This window comes from Scomber japonicus, chromosome 5, assembly GCF_027409825.1.
Source record: "Scomber japonicus isolate fScoJap1 chromosome 5, fScoJap1.pri, whole genome shotgun sequence".
Lineage (NCBI taxonomy): Eukaryota > Metazoa > Chordata > Actinopteri > Scombriformes > Scombridae > Scomber > Scomber japonicus.
The window spans coordinates 24,463,332-24,488,832 of record NC_070582.1 but is presented as its reverse complement, the minus strand read 5'-3'; the positions used below and the strand labels follow the sequence as shown (position 1 = coordinate 24,488,832).

Sequence of the window (25,501 nt, the reverse complement as noted above, 5' to 3'; positions counted from 1 at the left end):
ATTGTTTCCTCCCAGTAATTTGATTGTGAAAATGTATCATGTGTCATCTACGAAAGCATGCAGCCAAACAAACCCTGACTATCCTGCTGCCCCATGACGTTTGTCTCATAAAGAGAGAAATAGTGAAAGAGTATCATGTTTGGCACTTGTTGTTTTGCACTGTTGCAGACCAGCACAAGGCAGGGAGAAATAAATAAATAAAAATTAAAACATTAAAAAAAATAATCTCATGGTAGCACAAATCTCTTCACAGTCATTTTAAATTGATATATATTGCATATCTGCCTGAGAAGAAGGAGCGAATTTCTCCACAGCAGGAGTACAGTGACCACACAGAACGGACCGGTGCAGAACAAGGGCACGTCTGTTCTCTGTGCACAGTTTTGATGTTTTCTTTCTTCTTCTCTTTCTCTTTATAGGTGTATACTTTGCCTGATTGATTTTCCTCTCTCTGACTTCCATTGCGCCTGTTTGTCTACCTCCTTGACCGCAATACCTCCTCTGCACTACCACTCCTTTGAATTTTCAGTCACAACACACTGCTTCAATCCTTGCAAACTATAATCTGACACATACACTTGCACATGTTATAATATGTTATCAGTCAAAACTATAGTTAAATATATCATATTATTGTTAGTTGAATAATAAAAATAGATAAAACTCTTTAATTGCATCAAAAGAGTAATCAACCGATTTAGGCAGTTAAAAAATGATTATGATGATGATTATTCACACCTGTGCTTTAATGTGAGATGTTTACTGTGTGTGACTTAGTTAGCTTAACTGAAGACACTGGTGGCTAAACACTAATTATAGTTGAGCTGTATCATCTTAGATTTGGTGATCATAATATTGTGTATTGCATTAGTGTTGTCTTTTCCTGATTTTAAAGGCTGCATTTTATTAAAGTGATGTACATTTCTGAACATACCAGACCATTCTGGCTATTATATTATTTGCCTTTACACATTCAATCATTATATCCACCTAATTGATGATTATTTATCAGAAATTTCATATCATGGTATTTAGGGCTGCTGCAGAGTACAATAGCCGCATTGTATAAACTTTGTAACAATAGGCAAAGCAATTTTAGTTGGCAAGAAAACACCAACAAAGTTAGCTAGCCTACGCTTTTTAGGAGTTTTTAGTTAAGTTTGTTCGACATTAGGAGCAAAGATACACTAAAATCCCATAGATCTCCAAGTTGTCAAGGACAACACAATAAAGGCCTGTTTTTATTGTGGTCATTGATATGCATACACTTGAGGATGAAGATAAATTATGGAAGCATGGTGCCAGTGACCTTCCATGTAGGGTTAGCATGCTAGCTTTGGCGACTTAATAGTTTTCGGATGTATTTAATTATATTTTTACTTGTCTGATACCCTTTAATTACATTTTGTTGGTTTTTAGGCCTTCATAATTGAGCATGGTGTGACTTGTTCAAGCACTTTTTTGTTATCATTTAAACTATCCAAGACTGCATAAGTTTGTAAGCAGTTCAGTGCCACATTAAACCACTTTCCAACTGAGATCTAACCTTTTAGCTGTTGATAGCAAAATAATAGCAAGATGGCCTTCATAATTTTATATCAAACTAAATTTTAGACAATCCTTAAGGGTGTTTTAGAGCAAGAGACTGAACCAGAGGAATTTTTAAGAGCAGATTCATTGTATTCTTTAAACTAATCTTGATCAAGTCACAAAAAACAGGCAAAAGCTCTATTTTTCAGTTGAGGATTAAACAGGCCTGAAGCCTCTCACACACACAAAATGAAGACACCATTTGACTGCTACACATTTAGTGACCCATGCTGATGACAAAACAATTTCTCACCCAATGTTCAGTCATATAAGAGTAAAAGCTGCTTAATCTTTTCCAACAGTTCAAACAGAAAATCCAAAACGCAATCATCCCTCTGACATGCAACATTTAAACATAGACATTTATAAGATAAGCTTTTTTTACAGCAATATCCAACAGTAAGACACATGAGAAAACATCTGTGGATATATAAATTAACTTACATTATCTATAGATCTGTTTTTTATCAACAATATTTACACAGTAGTGGAGGAAAAAAAGTCCTCTTTCCAATCCAGTTGCCAAAGTCAAAGGATGAATGTCCCTCTTTTGCATCAGTCACATTACATGTAGCCTACGTGTCAGTTTGGCTTAAATGAGTAATCAGCATGAATACCGCTAAGTGACTGACAGATATACAAATTAAAAACTCTATGCAGGCTGAGATGTTTAAGCAAATAATCACAAAATGTGGCGGCAGTTTTTCCTCACAACTAGGTAAGGATGGCTTATCACATTAGACTGAGGTTGTTGTTTTGCTCTGACTGCTGTGGTGGGTTGCTGCTCTTCATCTGAGCTTCTGTAGTCCCACCTCATCGCTTCAGTTCAACATGTAACACACATTTTGTACTACTGTACTTACCTTGGAATTTTTTGCTCAACAAGGGACATTGTTACAGTCATGGATGTTATTGGCAAACTGTGGCATAATACAGCTATTTTATGACAGTCATGTTAACTCATAGTAGACAGATATCAACAAGGCAGACAGACAGACTTGTAATCATCTGTGCTAAGATAACAAGAAGCATAACAGCAACTGATGAGCTTCACAGAGATGACAGTCCAGTCTTATTTATCACACTTTCTTATTTGTCTCTTTTGCTTGAGATGATCTGTTGCTCAGATACATCTCAATGGAGAGCCATGTCTCTACTGCTCTCTGTTCATGAGCACAGTAAGGTCAGGAATTCAGACGATGGATCCCTTAGAGGAGGACAGGTGGATGGACTGGATGCGGATGGCCAGGGTTTTCTCCAAGTCCTGCAGGATGTCACAGCCAGGGCTATCTGGAGGTGCATCATACAGCAGCTGTTTGAATGGCTCCAAGTCAATCAGCATTACCATGTTCTTTAGGAAGTAGCCCTCTATATAGGATGCCAAGTCTGGAGCGTCAAGAAACTGAAACCAAAAGAAAAAAGATTGTTTGTGTGCAATGAAAATGCAAACTTTCTGTGTATCAATGAGAATTTCTAATTCTGTTTGCACCTTGGTGTGGTTGTAGATCTCCACACAAGTTTCTGTGTTGATGTTCTTCGTGCAGATGATCTCACAGTGCCTCTGGAGCGCCTCCAGCTGGAAGAATTTGGACGCCGACAAAAGCTGCAAAAAACCACAAGTGAATAATATGAATGAATATTAAAGTTTAGCACTTAATCAAAGACATTATCTTCTTCTACATTGTCTTCGGTGTGAGCTTCATATATTCAGCAGTATATAATACAACTTTGAGAGTTACAATGAAAGCTGGAATAACAAGCTAACCTCCATAATATCAGTGTTCCTAATATGCAGAGCTTCTGTTCCTCCACAGTAGAGATACTGCATCACCAGCTGGAAGAAAAAAATACATATTACACAGCTCCCAGAATAAATATAGTATGAATTCATCATAGATGGGATATGATTATGTGGTTAAAAGGTCATTCAAATGTCTCTCTTGTACATTACCTGGAAAATGTGATATTTCACATTGCTGATTTCAATGCAGGTATTTTCACCACATGGCCTGTTGGCTAGCAGAGTTTTAAACCTTGAGAGAGAAAAAAAGAAACACGGATGTAAGAAGGGAGAAATCACTCGAATGTAGCATGATTTTAGAGTACAAGAGGCCTTCAATTAATAGGTGAAAAATAGTTTTCTTGAGTTGTTTGACATTTGTTCTGAGGGCATAATGTCAATAGGAGATCAACAGCATGTTTAGTGAGTTATGCATAACGTCCCTGCAGTCATTTGATGAGGGGACTTATTGGTTATCATAAATGTAACATGACATGGGAGTGAAATGGACATCCTGTCAAGATCCCAGGGGTGGTAAAAAAAAATGACTTCATGGATCAGTCGGAAGGAATGCACAGTACTGACAATACACCTCATCAACATATCCATATTTTACTTCTGACATGTAACAAATAAGTGACAGATGAATCTACTGTAGTTCTCTGTAGACCAGTGAAAGCAATCAGCTATTACTACATAAATGAATTTAACCCTAACCCTAACCCTTTTCAGAGTGACACAATATGTATATTTTATGCTTTCTATTCTAGTTAGAGCCTTAATAGAAAAATCCTTGTGTATAAAAGTGGTTGCATACATAGATTTCGTATACTTATGTATTTTGCAAGCAAAACCTTGTAAGCAATTTACCTGGTGGAAGCTGTGAAGAGCAGGACTTTGTGGGCATAAAAAGGTTTCCCCTCCACCAAAAAGGTCACATCGGACATCTCCTTATTGTTCAGAAAGTGAGGATCTAAAAGACACATGGCCAGAAAAACTTGATGTTCTTCTGTTATTATAAAAACAAAAAAAACCAAGGTGTGCAACTTAGCCTTACTAACCATTCTAGGCACATTTCAACTACTTTGAGTCAGGTTATATATATATTTCAGTTCAAATGTCTGAGCACTAGATGGCGTTCTGAGCACTTGCCATTCATTCAGCATTTAGAGCTAGTTGGCTCACAACAATACATTGAAATGATTTGTGCTGTATACATTCTGCTTTTTTCCCCTCCTTTTTTAACATTATCCTGCACTATTTCAACAAAAGAAAAATGATACAGTTTCTTTTTAAATGATAAAAACAGGCTCCCACCCAGGCGTGACGACTGTTTCCTCTTGATCTCTGCCAGTTTGGGAATGGGGTATGGGCCGTAACACTGGGTGAAGATTGCAGACAGTTGCTGGCTGATCACCTCATTCTGAGGAAACACGGAAAGAATAACAAAACTTCAGAGGGTGAGGTAACTTGCTTTGGCAGACTGCGCTCAGACACAACCAGGAGTCCATATTATGCAAGAACACAAATAAACATCCCCAACACAAATACCAGCACAATGAGAGACATTCAACTTTTTAAACCTTGTATCAAGCTAGCATTCATTTTATTCAAGCACATTTTCCAATATGCTATATGTCATCGCTATCTGACACCTTTGAAAGGGGATTAGATGAATATCACACTTTGGCACACCCTCAGCTCCTAAGAGATTACTGTAATGGGGAACACTATGACAGGCCAAACTACTGCAGGAGGGTAAGAAGGAGAAAGTGATCAGAGAGCAAGATCTTCTTGCCCTTACTCGAAACTTTTGCATTTGTATGTATGTGTATATGGTGCTAAAGCTCAGGGAGGGCAGTGTCATTTAGCTGCAGCATCGGTGCACAACACTATAAGCCCCACGTGTGTAGTCAAGCTTCTACTCTTACTGAAGAGTGACGCCAACAAATACCTATTAACAACCCATATTCCACCAAGGACAAATATGCTTTTCTACATTTACTGGATTCAGCCAAACACAACATGTCATTCATAGATAGATAGATAGATAGATAGATAGATAGATAGATAGATAGATAGATAGATGGATAGATAGATAGATAGATAGATAGATAGATAGATAGATAGATAGATAGATAGATAGATAGATAGATAGATAGATAGATAGATAGATAGATAGATAGATAGATAGATAGATAGATAGATAGATAGATAGTGAAATGAAATTATATAAAAAGAAAAACAAATCAAATCATATTGAATTTAATTTAACTAAATTTTGAATGAACATTTGTAGTGAGCTGAGGAAGCAGACTGTCTGGCTGGGGAAAGATAAACGGCCTCTACCTTGATGTCTCTGGTCCTCATGGTGGGGCAGAGAATGCCAGCGGTCCCTGAGGCCCTCATAGAAATGAGGGTCAGTGGCCCCACCGTACATCAGAGACAAGGACACTTCAGCAAGCCACTGAAGGCTGGGCATGGCCTGAATGTATGAGTGTGGGTGTATGTAAATATTGTTGGTATGGGATTGTACATGCATGTGTGTCTTTGCAGGTCCACTTGTATGTATTATTTATATGAATGTTTGTGTGTCTGCATGTTTGTGTTTTTTTTTTTTATCTCAGCAATAACAACAAAACTCTCATCACACCTACGGTGCAGTAATAAGTCAAGGCCCAGGAGACAAAACAAACAGAGGTGCCTGACGTGATGATGATGTGCTGTTTTAGATCTACTAGCATATCAAAGGGATCATGAGCTTAAGTAATGAGACAGGGACCTGATCTGATGAGCAGCAGCAGAGAGGAGTGAGGGGGTATATCATAAATCATTATGATTTTAGGTAATTGATATTGAGTAGGCCTCTGGGGTTCTGTCAGTCTCTGTGAAGCTGATGACCTGACTACCTAATGACAATCATACAAGAAGAGAGGGAACTGCAGCTGTGGCTTTGTAAACAGAACAAGCATTATGAAAAGTATAGGAGGGTGAGACATGAGAAATATTGAAAAAAATAATGTCAATGTAGTTTTATAAAAAGCTCTATTAATTTTACAATACCTATCACATATAAATAATTGAAACCAAAATGATTTGACAGGTGACACAGGCAAAGTTGTATTGTACCTTGCTGGCTCTGAGGATCTGGAACATGAGAGGAAGGCCATGTGTGATGAGCTCCTCGGTGTACTCTTCTTCCTCAATGCAGCTGAACTCTTTCAGAAGGCCCTGGATCAGAGGCCGGCGGTGCTGATGGAAACATGTGCGCAAAGACTCCAGCCAATTGTGCAAAGTCCATGGGACCCCTAAGAAATAGATATAGAAGTAAACACACATTAAACACTAAATAAAATACACAAACATACTAAATACACACATAGATACAGTAGAAATGACATGGCTACGTGTTAAGAGTGGACTAACCGAGGCTCCGTATGTCTATGGTAATGTCTACATGCCCATGCTCTGCACTGTGGTACATGGCTTCTTTCAGGGCTTTAAGTTTGGCTTTCCCAGTCCGGATCAGGTCCAGCTCAGACAAACTTCTCCCCTCCAGCTCTGAACCCTCTGCCAGAATCTCTTCCAATGACAAAACATCCCCTTTCCCTTTTTCCGTATGAGACAACAACTTACGAAACACATTTCTAGAAGAAAAAAAGAGCACAAAACAATTAAAAAAGGAATTACATTTGATTGGTCTACACAGATTTGTGGACAATATTTAGTTACTTTTTACTCTATAATGAGCTTGAGTCTTGCCCAATATCACAGGAAGTGGCAATATAATAAGAAATCATTTTTAGTATTTTGAAAGTGAAATGGCAGTCACTGAGTTTTGCTCATTAATGTGATGGCCCCACAAACAATCTCAAATGAACTGTCTCACGGCTTTGATTGTTATTTTAGCATAAAGCCTGTTTAATTAACAAACACTGTTGTGGGGAAAATGTTTGTATTTCCTTCTCTGAGCATTTTCTATCCTGGGAGCTGTAGGTCATGACCTGTCTCTTTCAGAGCGGATAATCTCTCTGTCTACTGAGGTTGGCATGGATATGCAGTCATCGTTATAAGGCTGGCTGTATGCTATAGTAACCAAGGTCAGGTGGAAATATGCTGTGCTTTGTGCAGAAAGTCAGACTGATTTAGACTTATGGAATGGATAACAAGTAACCTGTGTACAGACTGTGTGACCTCACTTAACCTTAGTCAGAAAAGTGTTCAATCTAGATAAAGTAATGCTATATGTGCATATAAGCAAAAAAAACATCCTTTGGGGAAAACTGAAATATCTCATTTCATGCAAATAGACAGATGTTATTTTTTTTTAAAGATTTTTCGGCCTTTATTTAACAGTAGACAGACATGAAACAGGAGAGAGGGGGGTGTGTGACATGTAGCAAAGGACCTCTGGCCAGGATTTGAACTGGGTTCAGCTGTGTATGTGGCATGCGCTCTAACCACTCGACCACCTGCACGCCCCGGTATATAAAAACTTGTGTGTGGAATGGAAAATATATGATATAGACTGTGAAATGTGACTCCAGTCACAAGTAAAAAACGAAACCTGCCTATAAATAAAGAGGAGCCTGAATTATGTTGTGTAATCTATGGAGCAATTATACAGTATATTAGAACACAATTCTAATGTATTTGTTTGGTGCCCCTGAGTGGACCACATATGATGTGTTCCTCTTGTCACCAATATTTTATTGTTTTTAGCTGGTTTACTGTCACAAATAGAGTTAGACACACTGATAATCTGCACCAGGTTTGGTGGAAATTGCACAATAAACAAAACATCTTAAGGAATAACCATTTTACATGCAGTGCTATGGATTATAAACATTAAAACAGTTAAATAATGCACTTGCATGATCTTAGCACACATTAAATGATAAAACATGTAACAAATCAAATGTCAACTGGACAAATTATGAGCAAATTGTGGATTTGTGTAAAAGTTTGACTTTAGTTTTAGAAACCTAAAGTGGCATACAGAGACCACACTGATATTTTCTTTTAGTATTTATTTTCATACATTTCAGATGAGTGTGCAGAGTTTCCGGACTGCACAGTGCCGAATACAACAACAGCAAAAATGCAGGCAAACAAGAGGAATTTAGTCACACAATGTTAAACATTTAATGACACAAACGAATTCAACAGCTGAGGTGTCAGTTTCCTGGATGTGCTCTATTGAGTTTGTGTTTGTGCATAAACAAGATTATATGCTGAATACACAGAATGAACTGAGTGGGTATATGTGTGTTTATTCAGTGTGTAATGATGGTTTAACATAAATGTGTGAATTACCTACCTGTGACCATGAGCTGCAGCCAGGCTATAGGAGTTCATGTCTCCCTGCGGTGCAGTGGAGATGCCATTGCGGTACATGGTTCCCACCATGGGATCCGCCCCCCGCTCCAGCAGCAAACTCACTAGCTCAAAGTTACCTGTGCATGAAAAATGATTGGCAGAGTTAATGTGCACCTAACAAGATTAAACAAGAATGAGGGACAGAGAAAAATGAGAGTGAGGAAAAGGTTTGTTCATTTGTTCTGCATGCATGCCTCTATTTGTTTTTTTTTTCCAGCCCCCAGGAAAAAATATTCCTCTGAAGCTCTGAAGTTACAACTTAGCCAATGATCACGCTGACAGCCAGGTGTGGTTATCAGCTGGTTATAGATGGCCAGCTGGTGGTCTCAGCATGGTACAATATAGTCAAACAGGAGGCAGCTCTGTACCTGCAGCAGCAGCCAGCTGCAGCGGGGTCTCTGTGTAGTTCTCCATCCCGTCCTGCAGGGACCCCTCCACATTGGCTTTGGCATCCAGCAGCAGCTGCAGAGGTCAGGTAGGGACACAAAGGGGCATGATGGAAGAGAAAGAAGCAGACAGAGAGAAGAGGCATAGGAGAAGAGGAAGGGTCAATTTACTTGAACAGTCAGATTTGAAGTCAGGCTGGTACAATAGAGCTTCTCTCACCTAATGACTGATTAATATGTAAATACATTTGAATAGTGACTGTATAAGAGACTGTTACACTGCTACTTTACAACACAGCTAACCACTATTTTATTAATTTAAATAATTTAAAATGACATTTTGAAAGATCAATAACATTTGCATATTTGTTTGTTAAATATAAAGTTACAGGACAGGTAGCTTGACTCTGTCCAAAAGTAACAAAATCTGCCCACTAACAACTGTGAAGCTCACTGTGTGTCTTGTTTGTTTAATGCGTATTAAACCTGTAAAACCAGTACGTTTCTGTTTTATTTCTGGGTTGGGTGTAGTAACTTCTTGGAGTTTACACTGGAGGTCACTACACCCGATCAAGAAATAGTCCCCTTCCCAACCCTATATAAATTACCACTTGATGTATTTACACTTCTGATATTTAATGAGCTTTCAAGGTGCTGGTAGGTAGATTTTCTTACCTTTGTATGAACGCAGGATGCATTAATCCAATCTTACGCTAAGCTAATCATCTTCTATTGCAATTTGTTATTATTATTATTTAAACTGTAATGTGCTGCTTATTTTATGAGTCTTCTTTTAAGTACATAACACTGAAGAATACACATGAAATGATTTCAACAAGCTCCTGAATCTCTTTATATCATCTTACACATTTACAAGTTGAAAAGTGACTTGAAATTAAAAGCAATAGCTTGGGAACTGTTAAATGACATAATCACATATTTAACAGCGATTCACTTAATGATTTTACTCTGAGTGGAATATTTTAACTGTGTTCTTTCTTGTTTCTGATGTGTTCAGAGGTCAAATTGCTTTCCCATTAGAATTTAATGATTTAAAATCCAATGGGCAGATCATTTAGAGGACAAATGGAATTAGTTAAATGAGTTCAATAACAATTAGGCTGCTGTTTTTGTACTTTGCACTCGCTAAATGGAGTCTGATCCATTTGCTCACAAAACCAAATTGACAGGAGGAAGCCATGTTCAATACAGCTGTTCAGACCTAAAGATTGCCTGGATGAATTCCCTGCCTTTAAATACACAGATTGAATTCTACATGAGACAAATATGATCGCAATCATTCTGAGAAATGCAAGTGACATAGAGAGACAAGAGAAAACTTGTACTGGAAATCCGTTATCATTGTCACCACCAAGAAACATTGATGACAAAAATGACAATGATGACCAACCATGAGCTGAAGCACAACGAGAGGTCATGAGAGAATCACAGGTGAGAAAGGATGTCACTACCTGCACCACAGGCACATGTCCGTGTAACACAGCGAAAGTGAGGGGCGTCGCCTGCCGTGTTTCGGGAAAGACTGAGGGGTGCTTGTGTACTGAGTTTGGCACCTGGGGAAGGGACACATGTAGGTTGGGTAGGTAGGAGGGGAAGGAGGGGGGGACAAATGTGAGAGGGAGGTGAGGGAGAGAGATACGAAGCTATTAAAACTACTACATGGCCTATGGAACACAAGACAAGCAGCCGCAGGGAGGAGACGGGAGACAGGAAGCTCTACAGGAGAAACAAGAGTAATTAACTAGGAACCCTGGGGCTGCAGAGGACATCCTGTCACTGAGTTTGCCTTCTAATGAACACGATGGATTGATCGGTCTAGTTAGGCCTCGTCCTAATGGTTTCACTCTGATCTTTCCATCGTCCTCTGTGCTTTCTTTGACAGGGGCTCTGACCTGACTGACCTCTCTAAGGTTCATTTCTCTGGTCTAGGAAACCGCACTGAATAACTATGAGCCAAATAAAAGTATGACATACATGAGACACAGTCACATGAACAAAGCACAAAGGCACATATTTTTCTCTGGCTGCTTTAGAAAAAATGATGTTTGAGGCAGAAGAGATATGTTGATAAAATGATTCTAACTTTGAGTGAATGTATGGAACATCAGTATTTTTGAAAGCTACCCAGCATGTGAAAGAAACAAAACTTGTCTTTCAATCAAATTTCAAGCCAAATTGAAAGACGCGTTTAAAAAGTACATGTGAAAGTAGGTCTCAATATTTCAGTTGACAGTGCTTTGTGTTTTGGCCAGGGGTCATGAAGGCAGTGGACTGCAAATCAACTCTGACACAATGGCTGATGGGACATGTTGCTGAGGTGACTAATAAAGAGCAGGATCATGAGGCCTTAACTGAGCATCCTCTCTAATGTCTGCACAGAGTCAAAGGATACCATTTCCAGTCTCTGCAGATACTGTGAGAGCTTTGCTATCACATTTTCTTTCAAAAAATGCTCTAAACATTGAAATGCAATTGAGTTTCATTGCACAGTCAACAGTCAATGCTTCATCATCCTCTGCTCTTATACATTTAGCAGCATGGCACAAATAGAGGACGAAGATGGGAAGATGAGGGACAACACATTTGGATTTCTCCTATTCAGTACCACACAAATAATTCTATCATTATTTACACACATTGTTACATCTTTCATGTAGACTTTCAAGACTATAAATACTGAATACAAAATTTCAAACACCTGAATAGGTTTTTCTTCTGTCATGTATCTTGATGTATATATTGCTGATGTACCCCACTAAAATATAATTTCATAAACAGCAGATGAATAAAAATTAAAAGTTATTTATTTTTTTCTGGTAAGGGCAATGTGGACTCCATTCTGGCACTTAAGATTTTAACTTTCTTCATTTGGCTTTGAACTACCCAATGTCAAAACCAGAATAGCAGTAGAAACTCCATCATCACTAACCTCGCTGTTTATATCAGCTCCCGCATCCAGTAGCATCTGCACCATGGCCTCGTCTCCACGGACACAAGCATACATCAGCGGGGTCATCCCCTTCACAAGCACAGGTACAGAGAACAACCAGATCATTTAAGAAGTTAAAGAGACACTATCTCATTTTATCATAGCACCATATAGCATAACAAAAATAGATTACAATAAAGTAGCACAAAACAAGGCTGAACTCTTGGTCTCAAACATTGCATTCATTGCTAAACATTGCATCCTTGACCGTTCCGCTTGCAGGTACCTTCAGTTTCATAACACTCTAACACTATTTGTCTCATATACATACAATACTAGACTCTGCATTTGAAAGTTTCTGCTTAGATCAGCCCAAACTAAATGTTGATATTCCCATGGAAACGTGTTTGAGTTACACTTTTAGTGGTATTTAGTATTCCCCTATATTGAGCTACAGTAGTAGTCATAATACAGAGCTCCTGGGCAGAAAAGCTGCTGCAGAAAATATATGAGAATAAGTCTTAATATGTATAACTGCCTTCCTGCATACAAGTCTGCACAGCGTTTAAAGGTGAAGGAGCCACAGTTTACCAAGCAAACAATATCCTCTCTTCTACAAGCTGTGTATGTGTATCTGCATTGGAGTGTAAATGTGCATTCATATGCATTATTTAATGTGTTGACTGTGTTTCTGACCTGCTCACTCATGCTGTTGATACCATCCGGACCCAGCAGGTTGACAGCCTGCTTCACCAGGTCTGTGCGTCCACAACTGAGCATACGGAAGCCCAGGTCCTGCAGGAACTTTGCCTCAGTAGAGGCAGCATCCAGCTTCCTCGAGGCACAGAAGCAGTCATCCGTTCTGAAGGGCAAAGCACACAAAGTGATTCATAGTCCATGCTGACTGTTTTGACTGTTTACAATGCGCCATATTTTCCCTCAACACCTGACAAGCTTGATTTTTTTTTTTTTTGCCATGAAGATAAGTGTATGAAAAATATAATTATTTCCTGAATCACTGAGGTGTGTATTTGTATGTGAGTTAGCATGTGTGCCTGCAGTGTTTATGGTGTGTAGATGAAGTGCTTGGGTGCACACACTCTCAAGCCTACAGGCTTACAGCCGTACCGGAGTTGGCGGGGCTCGCAGTCCACTCCAGGCAGCAGTAGTCTGGCAGCCTGCCGAACATCATCACTGTCCACAGAGAAGCTGCGTCTGTGTTCAGTGTGGGCCACAGCCACACGCACCCACTCCATCAGAGGCGGCAGAACCATAAATGGCCTGTAGGGGGAGATAGAGTCATATGTTCTCACCAGCAGAGGGACACATGCACACACATACTGAACTACAGTTATACTCAGTACTTAGTGTACCCAGGCACTTGCAAGGAAGATTCACCTAAGACAGAATTTGCATGTTATTTTTGAGATTTTGCCCAGTAAAGTAGATGTTTGAGAACAGGATGAACTCCATCAATAAGATCACATCAAATACCCAAAACTGGTATGTCACAGAGAGGCACTTTAATGTGAGAAAATCTGAGCAAGATCACACCATAGATAATAAAGCATTGATCATAGCGATGAAAAGAATCTCATCTATTCACCAACTTTTCCGTTCTATTCCAGACCTAAACCTTGACAGAGCAATATTATAATACTGTGCTGATGCTTTTATAGTCTCACCTGATAACACTGCATAAATACACTATTTAAAAAATAAAATAATGCATTGTAACACATAGATGATGCATTACTAGAGTTTAACATACATTAAGCTGTTGTAAACAATCACATGGCCTTACAAGCATCACCACAATTCTTTAAAAGGTCAAGTACTGCAATTGCTCTGCTTGTAATCTATTTTGAATGATGTAAACAAACATATACTGTAGATGGAGTGTATGATTATAGCATACCAACATACATTATTTATGATAGCTCCGTATCTGGTTGGAGAAAAGGTGTATTGGTCAGTATTTTGCAAACATACTGTTGACACAGGAAACAACCATCATCTGATTGATCCAGACACCAGCTCTCAAACCCAAAAGCCTGAGGGAGCGTGGCAGACATTCAAAATGTAACTGTACTTGTGCAGAGGAAACAGAACCACACACTTATGCAGAAAAAATCTCTAAGTGGAGAACTACCACAGAGCCCATGCACGTTCTTGGATATAAATACAATAACCATCGGCATGAAGGAACCACTGAACTTCCTTTTCTTACTTCCTGCCTACCTCCCTCCTCTTCTCATCCTGCATCAGTGTTTACTGCAGGCACATGGGATCCATATGCATGAGGATACATATGCATGATGATATTATATTTTGACCTTCTTTATTGTTCTGACAGCATGCTATGATATAAAAACACTTTGTTCACTTGAGCAAAAGAAGAGCTGTCATAAACACATTATGCAAAACACACTCCTTCCCTTATGGATACAAAACAACATAATATAAATCACTTAATTCATGCAAAATGGACAGATTGATTACAAATCATTGTGATGTTGGACATTTTAATGTATTGTTAGACATGTTAATAGTATACCAATTACTGCAGTTATATTGTATATTATTACACGTGTTAATATGAATACAGAAAACAAATGATGTATTTAGATTTTATAGAAAGCATTACTATTGATTTGACTAGTGTGTGAGTGATATATGACCATTTCATTATTTGTTATAGTATGCATCTTTTTCAACATTCATATCAAAGAATTGCTGAGTCTGAAGAAATTAGCTAATCATTGATCATGTGTTTTGTATGAGCTGTCATATCTATGCAGTGTTGTCTGTCCTCTGAGATTTACTGTTCAATACATCACTGCATAAAGGATGTCTCAATGCCTGGACTGTCCTTGACGTGTGCTTGGACCATATCTGTCAGTCATTGTTAATTACTTGCTCACCAATGCTTCTTGGACTTTATGGGAGGATCTTTTAATAGTCGTTTGAGCTGAAAAAAACCCTGTTTTACTCACTTCAAAAGAGCCTGACATACAGCCATGTGATGTTACTGGTTCCACACACCTAATTAAAGCAGCACACAACACCTAATCAAGAGGCAAGGAACGTATAATGGCAATGCATTCCCTCACGAGCCCAACGGAAACACAAGTTCACAAGCAGTTCAAGGTCTTACTTTTTCCATGCAGAGCTCTTTCAAGAACTGTAATGAAGTGAAGGCATTATTGTTGCAGTCTCAGGTCTTTCCCTAATTTTGGAATCTCTTAGTGTGCTTAAGTATGACTAAAATAAACACGCGCAATTATGATTTTTGTTTCTAATGTTGATCAGAGCTAAAACAGATGTCAGTTGGACACCTGGGACACACATTAGCTGATAACTTGCTCCACTGCAGGCAATAAAGTCTGGAGCCCCAGAGAGAACTGCTCATACTCAACTGTCAGCCCTGAATCCCACCTCTGCTGCAGGCTGACAGGGGTTTCCACCAAACTGTAGGAAATATTGAACAGCTCAAGGTATAAATGATACAGTGGAATATGACGAGTAATAGCTCATAAACTCAGCAGAAACTGCAAAAATTGTGAGGAGTGTTTTGTGCTTTCCTGTGCTCTGACGACATACAGGCTAAATTGTGGGAAAACGACGAAGAGTCCAAAAACTACAGAACGAAGGATCAAGGGAGTTAACACCATGGAAACATTGCCTAATCATTATGTCATTCTCACATAAGTCACCAACACAGCTCCACAACTGCCGGCTGAGAACGCACCACTACGTCATTAACAGTAATTATCAATACTGACTGGGCACATGTCTCTGCATGCCAGCTCCAACGGCCCCTTCCTGTTGCTCCTCAGGTCAACCAAAGGGCTCATTCTACTAGCACATAATTTGACAATTGACATATACAACTGTACAGAGGAAAACATCTGGTGTGCCATTTTGGGGGTGTGCAGACTGCCAGTAATATATTAAAAGAACAGTCTGCAGAGGTGTACAATTACAGCAGAGTGATCTGCACAGTTCCCTGCAGAAGGTGCATTACCGGTGGATTGTGTCTATAAAGTGCTATGCTGAGGTGAAAAGGAGGACAGATACAGGAGTGTAAATTGTGGTTAACTGAAGGGTGTTTCCACTTTGTCGCACTGTGGTCTTATATATTCCTTTTATTATTGTACTGATGAACATTAAAGGTGCAATATTTTTTGTCCCACATGGTACAAAATGAGGAGCAGGGGTCTGATTAATCAATACCAGACTTTTCTATGACTTTGCCCTGCGCTGCACAGTGTGGTTTTTATAAAACCTCTACTGTTCAGAAACATGCTATTTTATATTCTTCACTACTGAAACATAGAGGGTGGTCTTACATGTTGAAATCTGAATAAAGCAACTTACTACTTTCTTTTCTTGATGAAAACCAGAAAGTGAAGACTCATTAATATTTCTGTTGCCTGTGCCCCAGCTGGCCCACCTGGCATTAACATGCATCTTGGGTGATATGAACACAAATGGACAGCTACAAGTAAATCAGTTCACACCTAGTTTCGAGTGACCACTTGTGATCAGATCTCACTTCCTTGCTCCATATGCAAATAAACATAAACATTTTTGTCATTTACAAAGACTAAATGTGGTGTTAAGGAAAGCAAAACTCAGGAAAAACTCAGCAACCACTTCATTTCAGCAACTCTAAGTACAGGAGCATTCACATCTGTACTTAGAGCTGTCCACTTGTGATCGGATCAGACAAAAATGGAGGTCTATGGCACAGAAGAATGAAGAACAGATCACTCAGATAACTATCTATTAGTGGAATCAATTCCTTGTTGGTTTTGCTCTTTTCATGGGATTTGCTGACTATAACAAAAATACAGAATGCAAAAATGCTGGTTTTATCCTTCATATAAAGCTTTGTCAAGAGATTTACTGTAGCTCCTGTTAACCTCAGGGTTGTCTTTGTTTCTGTAGGTTTAGTGTTGAGGAACAATCCCATACTCCTCTCTGCTAGACAATAAATGTGTTTGCTTCTCACCTCTCTGTTTGTAAGGTAACTTTGGAGGGCTCAACATTGGGGTTCTCCCACTCCATCTGAGGGCAGTGCATGAAGTAACACAGCGTGTAGATAGCCTCAGGCGCCCACTGAATCACAGTGTTCTTCTGGTGGATCGGTGTCCCATTGTTGTGGTTCTTCATGTACAGTGGCTGTAGGTTGTGCATGGCCCGGGACACCAGGTCACCTACACACACACACACACACAAACACACATATAGACCATAAAGGGAGGCACAAAAGTAACACGAGTAGCAAGAGAATATTTAATGTATTGGCATATTCAAGGATGAGCGAGAAAAGACAGGAATATTTTAAGCATGCAGCCTTTAAAATGACGCCAGGGAATCATCCTCATTCCTTCCAGCCCCCTTAGAGCTCACTCTGTCAGGGGAAATAGAGTTTCCGTACACCACAGTCAGGAAAAAAGAGAGGGTTCATACCAGTCCTTTCTGTGCAGCTAACAGAGGGGAGAGCCGGAGAATAAGTACACTCAGGACTGCACTGTGTGAAGAATGAATATTTATGGGTAAACATTAGCTACTCCAAGCTATTTCCTTTGCATAATTTGTCAGTACTTTAAGGTCATCCAGTTGGGCTTGAAAAATCAAAGCTTGAGAAGACTCTGCAAATAAAAATTTGAATATTCTCGAGGAAGGTTCGAAAGAAAGTAAACAGTTCTTGGAAAAGCATGGTCTGCTTTTTTTATACATAAGGAACAAGTCAAATAGCCTTTTAGTACGGCAAATTCAAGATATGTTGTTTTTTTGTAATTTTTGTATTTTGTAAGTTTCTTTCATATCTACTACAGCTTCTTTTTTTTTTAAAAATCGTGATTGTGACACCTTGGTTATTGAGTGGCAGAGTATCCTTACTTGAAAAACCAGCCTTCTATTATTACAGCAAGGACTCAAATCCCATTTCACTGAATGCTGTCAGATTTTTGTCACTTCTCCTTCCTGCCTAGACCCACTACACTATGAGAAAATGTAATGAAATTCTGAAGCAGGGTTGATCTAAAAAAAAAAAAAAAAAAGCACATCTCTATCATTTTGTTCATGTCAATCTGATCCCATTCAAGACTAAAGAAAAAAAAACAAATAATAGAGCATGATGGTTCCCTGGTCTGAATGAACTATGCTGTATGTATGCCTAGACAATAGAGAGCAGGAACAAATAGTCATTCCCATGGACAAAGGGTTTGTTTAGCATCAAAATTGCACTATTTGGCGCTTGCCAAGATTCCATTTAGCCTCAACAATGTGAGAGGCGAGTATGAAAAGAACGTCTGAATGAAGGAAGAGCATTCATGGAGTGAAACAGTCAATCTCTCAGCTGTCCTTTGGGAGAAGTAGTGCTGTGCTGATAGAGAAATACTCTGGACATTACCTCATGATGCAATAAGCAGGAAATATGATGATGGGAATGACCACGTCTTGTACAAACTTTAAGTTAAGCCCTTGCAGTTTCTTTCTGTTGCTATCTGCTCCCGCTCCCTCATCTGTCTTTTAATTGTACTAACGGGAATACAGATAAGCTTGTAACAGTGCCCTCTTAAGCTTGGTAAGTGGAGCTGAGGTGGTCAGCGACAGCCAGTTCTCATGTCTTAGTAATGCTGGCCTGTGACATTTCCTCTACTGGCTGAGAAGGCAGGCAGGCAGGCAGGCCGTCGCCGGGCTGAGGAGGAAGATTATTTCTAAGCCTGTGGAGCAACACTGAAAGAGTGCAACAGCAGTGAAGTACCAGCAGCTTAACACATAAAGTGAGATTATTGCTGCTACTTCAGCAGGTGTACGGAAAAATAACTGCTGAAAAAGGGTTGACTCATTGTTTCCAGTGACCAAATAACAGCACAGAGCTATGAGAGATCCTTGTTTTGACTAAAAGGAGGAAGACAAAGTGCTGTACCAGACTGTGGTACAGCACTTTAATAAGCTAAAACGTCAATAGCCTTTTCATTATAAGATTCAAGCCTTTAATCAATACCTCATCCTGGGTAATTAATTCTTTATGCTAACAAGAAGAGGAGAGGTGGAAGCCTCACACAGCAGTTCCTGCTCCTCAGGTGTCTCAGTGATTACCTTTTAGCAGTAGGGGAAGGCTCTCTTTGTTTTCAAAGCTTTACAATCCCCTTAGAAATGCAAAATCAACAAATATGCCAGTTTTCCAGAGTATAATCACACTGCTTTGATTTACGAGGGATTTTATGAGAGTTGGCACCTTTAAGGTCAGTAACCGGTGATGCATTACCTACAAAATTCATTATTTCAAAGAGTATAAAGCCTATTTGATGTTTAGTGGTGAAACAGAAAGGATATTCTTTAGAAATGTAGAAATTAAATAATTTCTGATGGAGCAATTATATTCAGGCCTACAGGTAAACAGGTACACAATAACCAGTGTTCCTTTGTGTATTGATGAAGGGGTCCTAAAGCTGCACTGCTGCCATCATCACAATTTCTGTGTTTCAATTACATTATTTGCTGCTATGCTGCTGTGATTATGTTTAATGGTCGCCTGCAGCCATCCTGACTCAACAAGATGCTAAACTATTCTTGCTGCAAATAGATTGACCCAGTACTTTTAGCCACCAGCTATCACACATATCAGATACTGTAACATGAAGGGCACAAACAAATATTTATGAAGACTCACTTAGAATGAGAGAAAAAAATATCATTTTTATGTCATCATCATATCTAACTAGGTCTTTCATCATCATTACTCATTTCTAATTTCAGTAAGCTATGACTTCACATCATAAGGGCTTACAGTTAGAGTTATACATTACAATCTGTGAAAGGAACAAGCACACAGCATCCCTGCAGCAACCACCAGGTTAGTTGGCATAAGAAGAAGGAAGTAAGAAGTGAGTGAGGTTGCTGTGCTGTTAAATAAATGGGCATTATTGTTAAAACAGAGCAAAATAATCATATATCATATGAAAATTTGTACTAATCCAGTTTGTCCCAAAACTGACTGCATAATGCATATTTGTCACATGAAAGCCTTGTAACTTAATCTTTTATAAACCTCAGACTCAATTTTAGCTTTTAGCATCCCACCTTTGAGTTTATTAAATTCACAGTGCAGAACATTAAGTTGACATGTTCTACCAGTAGGCACTAACATTGTTCAATTTCCTATGAGATTCTGCTGCTTTCATCAGCCACATGGTCTTTTTGTGGTATTAAAAGTTTGCACTGTCTTCAGTATAGATATACAAAAAAAACATCTACACACTCTTATTGCTGCCATGACAAAATTATCTTTGAGAGGTATTACTGAGAATACTGATGGCCATTAGCAGTGTCTTCTGAGCAGCAGTGTCTCCTGTTAATACTCTGAAACACTTAGAGGAAAACAGCACATCATACGAGACCTGGAAATAAAGCAAATAATGAAAGCATCAAATGAGACAAAAGGAGAAAGAAAATTGACTCCAAATCATACTCCTTGCTGTAGGAAATGTGCTTTTAGGATTTTAAATGTATTCATGTTATGTGTCCAGTAGTGAATAATGAGTGTTTTTTAATCAGTTTTAATAACTAATAGCTTATCCATTAGGAAAGTATATCCCTAAACATGAATTATTAATACAGGCATTGTTATTTTAGTGCCATATAAAGTTGCAGTTAATAACATTTGTGAACAAGTTAAAAGGCCAAAATTAATGTAACAAAGAATTCAACTCTATAATGCAGTTGTAAGTACCAGAGTAAACCAGAGGTAATCTGATACAGAAAAGTCTTGATTAAATAGGGAACGTCACGGTGTGATCATAAATGTATTACATTTTATATACAAACGTTCTGTCCATGTTCTATATATTAAAATTGTTTCATAAATCAAAATGCTCCTAAATAGCCATGATGTAGACAACTGAAATGACTCTGTCTCTGTCATTAAAACAGCTGCATTCTATCCCAGCAATTCTGTTTGCACAGTTGCCACACTGAATAGTACATATTACCAAACCAGTGCAGATAGCAGGATATGACTACAAACAGCAGCAACAGCAGAGCAAAAGTCAGTAATTTTCAAAAACTCTACCCGGTCTCTGTCTCTGTAGGCACTTGATTGAAGGATGCTGTCACTGGAAAAAGATAAAAATGATGATTGGATTCTATTTTTTGTTTCTATCCCCCGCTTGTAAGCAAGGAAATAAGACTATTTCCCCAAATGTTCAAGTGTTCCTTTAAGCTGCCAAGATTTAAGGTAACCTCTGACAGACTGTCTGAATCAGAACATTTGACAACCTTGGAATCTCAGAACCTATTGGATCAGAGCGTCACTCTGTTTTATGGGAGAGAGAAGTGTAAAATTCATTCTTCTGGAATGAAAAAATGGCCTCACAAAATCATCAATCAAAAATTAACCTTCACAGTCCTCCATCAGGATGTTTCTACCCAAGACACCTTGCAGATTAAAGTTCAGTGTTTTGGGAAATATACTTAATCTCTTTCCTATCAAGAGTTAGCTGAGAAGACTGATAACTCATGTTTGTACTGTCAATATGAAGTTAGAGCCAGTAGATAGCTAACTTAGCTTAGCATAAAGAATGAAAACAAGGAGAAACAGCTAGCTTTGCTCTGTCTAAGGACACAATATCCACCTACCAGAACTTCTAAAACTCATTAATGTTATATATTATATTATACATGAATCCATAAAAAACAAGACATTTAAAGGACAAGTTGTGTTTTTACAAGGGACTATTTCTCAGCCATGTACAGTGTCTTTTCTGAGTCTTAGCAACCAGTGGGAGCTCCAGTCACAGCCAAAAAATAAACAAACAAAAAAACATGTGCATTTTGGTGTTAGTACAAATTGAATACATTTGATTTAACATGTACATTTATGAACTGTTAGGTGAACCTTTGGACAGAACCAGACTATTGGGTTCTCCTACTTTCTTTATGCTAAGCTAAACTAACCATCTCCTTGCTGTAGCTTTATATTTAATGGAAGGACAAGAGAGTGGTGTCTCCACCAGAAAATGAATAAGTCTCAAAATGTCAAACATTAGTTAAGGAGGGTGTCTCAGTGTATGCTGATGGTGGATGTGCAGCCTGAAGCCCACAGAGGTATTGTTCAGCACTCTGAGGTCACTGCTATTTGACCTTGTTTCACTTTGCGATGGTGATATTTTCCCACTGTATAGATTTATGAAAGGAGAAAGCCTGCATTAAGTGTATTTTGTATCTTCAAGCCATCAGCGCTTCTAAGAATAGACTGACCGAGTTCAGTAACATACTAAGTTACACAGACAACACTAAAGCAGGATGACAGCAGTGATGATGACACCTCAACTTTCCTAATAACTGCAATATTTGTGGGACTGTCATTTCAAATATGTTAATTTGGCATTTTGGCAGAGAGAACATGAGAAAACACAAGTGGCAAACCTCTCAAATTGAGTTTAAATGCCAGTGAAAAAGACTGTCCCTACGTAGGATGCAAATTTAACTGTGCTTGAGCAGACAGTGTAATTTTATATTAGATGAAGTGTATTTTAGAAAATCAAACTCATCTCTCTTTATTTCCTAACATTCACATCTTTTATTCTGTTTTTGTTCCCAATTCTGCTCTTTTCAAAAACAGTTTGTGACAGTCTGATGCAGTGCAATCATTTCCAGCTTTTCCACCTTTTACCAATTCTTCTTTTTTTCAGCTTGCATGTGTGTGTCTGTTTGCAAATCTTAGTCATTTACGGAATTGTTCTCCTAAGCTGACAAAATTACCACCGGTAATAATAGCTCTGCTATTATTCATTGGCCGCTCTGTTGTCTCAGAGCGTGTTTGCACTGTCAACATAACAGAACGAATACTTGCTTGACCTCATCAATACAACATGGACAGAGGACCAGCAATTCGCCCCTGCTTTGCACCCCACCCTTCTCATGTTGGCTCTGAGAAAACATACAGTGAGGAGAATTGGCTCTGTGTTTATTCTGATGATCACTGTTTACACTTGATATACAGAAAATATTTTCCAACGCCTTGTCTTGACATGCTGATGCCATGGCAACAGAAATAGACCTTTTACGACCCATTCATTTCACCATTACTTCCTGTATTTATACATTGGTGATGTCAGTGGGTTGAGCTAAGCATGGGGAATTTATTTTACTCAGTTAAAGGGCTGATTTCATGTCTTTGATTCATTCTTGTTTTGGCTTATGGAAATGTTGGGAACGATGGGTGGTAAACAGTGTTGACTGATACAAGTAGCATTGTTGACTGCCAATTGGTATGGGGAGAGAACACCCCTGTAGTAATGGTTCTGCCTAATTGAGTGAAGGGCCTATTTAATGGCAGAGATGTAGGTTTAGAGGAGGTAGGAATATGAGGGTGTAGCTGTGTGCACTTGTTCATGCCTTAGCTGAGTATCTTGAGTTAAGCTAGTCCATTTTTGATTGTTTGGATTCTTTCCATTTTTGGACACACGTTCTTTTGTGTTGTTACGCCTGACTGAATAAATCAGTTTTCACTCATTCAAATGACAGCCTGACTCTGCCTGCCTACCACCTTCCTTGTCACTTGAGCTACACTACTTCACAGTTCTGTAGAGTTGCACGTAGCTAAGACTCACTTCCCATGAGCATCTGGCTCACCCTTAGAGGCAAGTTATGATTATATCTGATTACATCACATCAGAAAACATGAAGTTGTGGTTTACAGCAAAACTTACTGCTCTATAAAAGTTTGTACATAAAATATTTCCCGAAAACAGAAAACAAGGTGAAAACTATAATGATTGCCTTGTGCAGAACTTTGCTTTTTTCAACTTCTGCATGTTTTAAGTCTTGTGTGTGAGGATGAGAGGGTACATAATCTGTATGTAATTTGTCAAATGATGCAGAAAAGCTATTATTATTTTTATTATAATTATGATATACTAAAGCCTATGTAAATGACTTCATAATGCATAAATGTTTTCAGTAGGAATTCTGATGCCCATTATTCTTTGAATAATGGGCACATTGTGAAACAGACATTCAATTAACATTTGGAGGGCTTGTCAAACAAACATCAAGCTGAAATCATTTTTTAATAAATGGAGTGCTGTAGAATTGCAACTCCCACTGAATTACATTGACATTCTCACACACACACACACACACACACACACACACACACACACAGCAGGATTATAATACAGTGATTTACTGAAACAGCAGCAGCAATACTTGTGCTTTTAATCGTTGTTTATGTGTATTAATCGTTGTTTATGTGTATTGTAAGGTGACCTTGAGTGCCCTGAAAGGCGCCTTAAATAAAATGTATTATTATTATTGTGTGGTAATAAGCATCACATTATCATCATATCTGCAAGTTACTCAAATGTGAAGGAGACTTAAAACTCTCCAGAGCTGCACATCATCAATAAAACCTGCAATGAAAATACCCTTTGGTTGTGGTTTTATAAAAGATTTACATAGCACTCTCTACCACTGAATGTTTGGTCACTCTGGCCTTGGGGTAGTTTTGTATCAGTTGATTTAAATAGTGTTTAAAAGGACTGTCGCACCACCAACATCCTACCTCACCTCATACTCACACAATCACATACAATCAAAATGTATGTTGGACACCATAACATATCACTCATATTTGATTATTAAACATCTCATTCTAAAGTTATGGCCATTAACATGCTGTTTTCACTTTGATGGAGAGGATTTCCACAAGATTTTAGGAGCCTGGCTGCAGGGACTTTCTCCCATTCAGCCTCAAGAGTATTAGCAAGACCATTGATACTGGGTAATGTGGCCTGGCTCACAGTCAGTGTTCCAGTTCATTCAAAAAAATGTTGGATGGAGTTGAGGTCAGAGCTCTGTGCAGGCTATTCATGTTCTTCCACACCAAATCCAGGAAACAATTACTCTCTGGATTTATGCCTGTGCATCGTCATGTTGAAACAGGAAAGAGGCTTCATCAAACAGTTGCCACAAAGTTGGCAGCTCACTACTTTCTCGAATAGCTTTAATGTAATTATTAAACACTGGGGACCACTCAGTAGCTCCATTAAACCAGGTGGGTGGTTAACTGCCTTGCTCAAGGGCATACTGACTTGATAGAGGAGTCAGTGACAGTCCTTCACTTCTCTGTACAGACTTTTCCCATCACACCCACACACAGACACAAACATGCGACTCACTGAGTTCAGAGATGCTGCCCACTCGTGTGGCCAGTAAGCACTGCTCAACGGAGCGCAGCTCAGACTGACTGTAGGCGTTTCCCTCTCCGCTCTTCCCTGCTCGCTGCTGTTGCTGCTGTTGCTGGTCCCTGTGAAGAGTCAGACCCTCAGGTAGGCTGAGCACACCTGAGAGAGAGAGAGAGAGAGAGAGAGAGAGAGAGAGAGAGAGAGAGAGAGA

At 38.9% G+C, this 25,501-nt stretch overlaps 1 protein-coding gene across 1 annotated transcript in view; it reads right to left on the bottom strand.

Moving 5' to 3' along the window:
- Positions 1-2,660: 2,660 nt before the first annotated feature.
- The window catches only part of btbd11b (BTB (POZ) domain containing 11b), a 70,779-nt gene continuing 47,938 nt past the window's right edge, over positions 2,661-25,501 (bottom strand). The window contains exons 2-17 of the mRNA XM_053318993.1: positions 25,285-25,449; positions 17,103-17,307; positions 13,214-13,366; positions 12,782-12,947; positions 12,086-12,175; positions 10,608-10,709; positions 9,118-9,211; positions 8,691-8,826; positions 6,797-7,017; positions 6,500-6,678; positions 4,688-4,793; positions 4,241-4,343; positions 3,542-3,623; positions 3,356-3,424; positions 3,080-3,193; positions 2,661-2,992 (exon numbers count right to left, since the gene is read on the bottom strand). Of these exons, the coding sequence (XP_053174968.1) occupies positions 2,783-2,992; positions 3,080-3,193; positions 3,356-3,424; positions 3,542-3,623; positions 4,241-4,343; positions 4,688-4,793; positions 6,500-6,678; positions 6,797-7,017; positions 8,691-8,826; positions 9,118-9,211; positions 10,608-10,709; positions 12,086-12,175; positions 12,782-12,947; positions 13,214-13,366; positions 17,103-17,307; positions 25,285-25,449 (2,195 nt within the window). The 3' untranslated portion in view covers positions 2,661-2,782. The remainder of the gene's footprint in view (positions 2,993-3,079; positions 3,194-3,355; positions 3,425-3,541; positions 3,624-4,240; positions 4,344-4,687; positions 4,794-6,499; positions 6,679-6,796; positions 7,018-8,690; positions 8,827-9,117; positions 9,212-10,607; positions 10,710-12,085; positions 12,176-12,781; positions 12,948-13,213; positions 13,367-17,102; positions 17,308-25,284; positions 25,450-25,501) is intronic.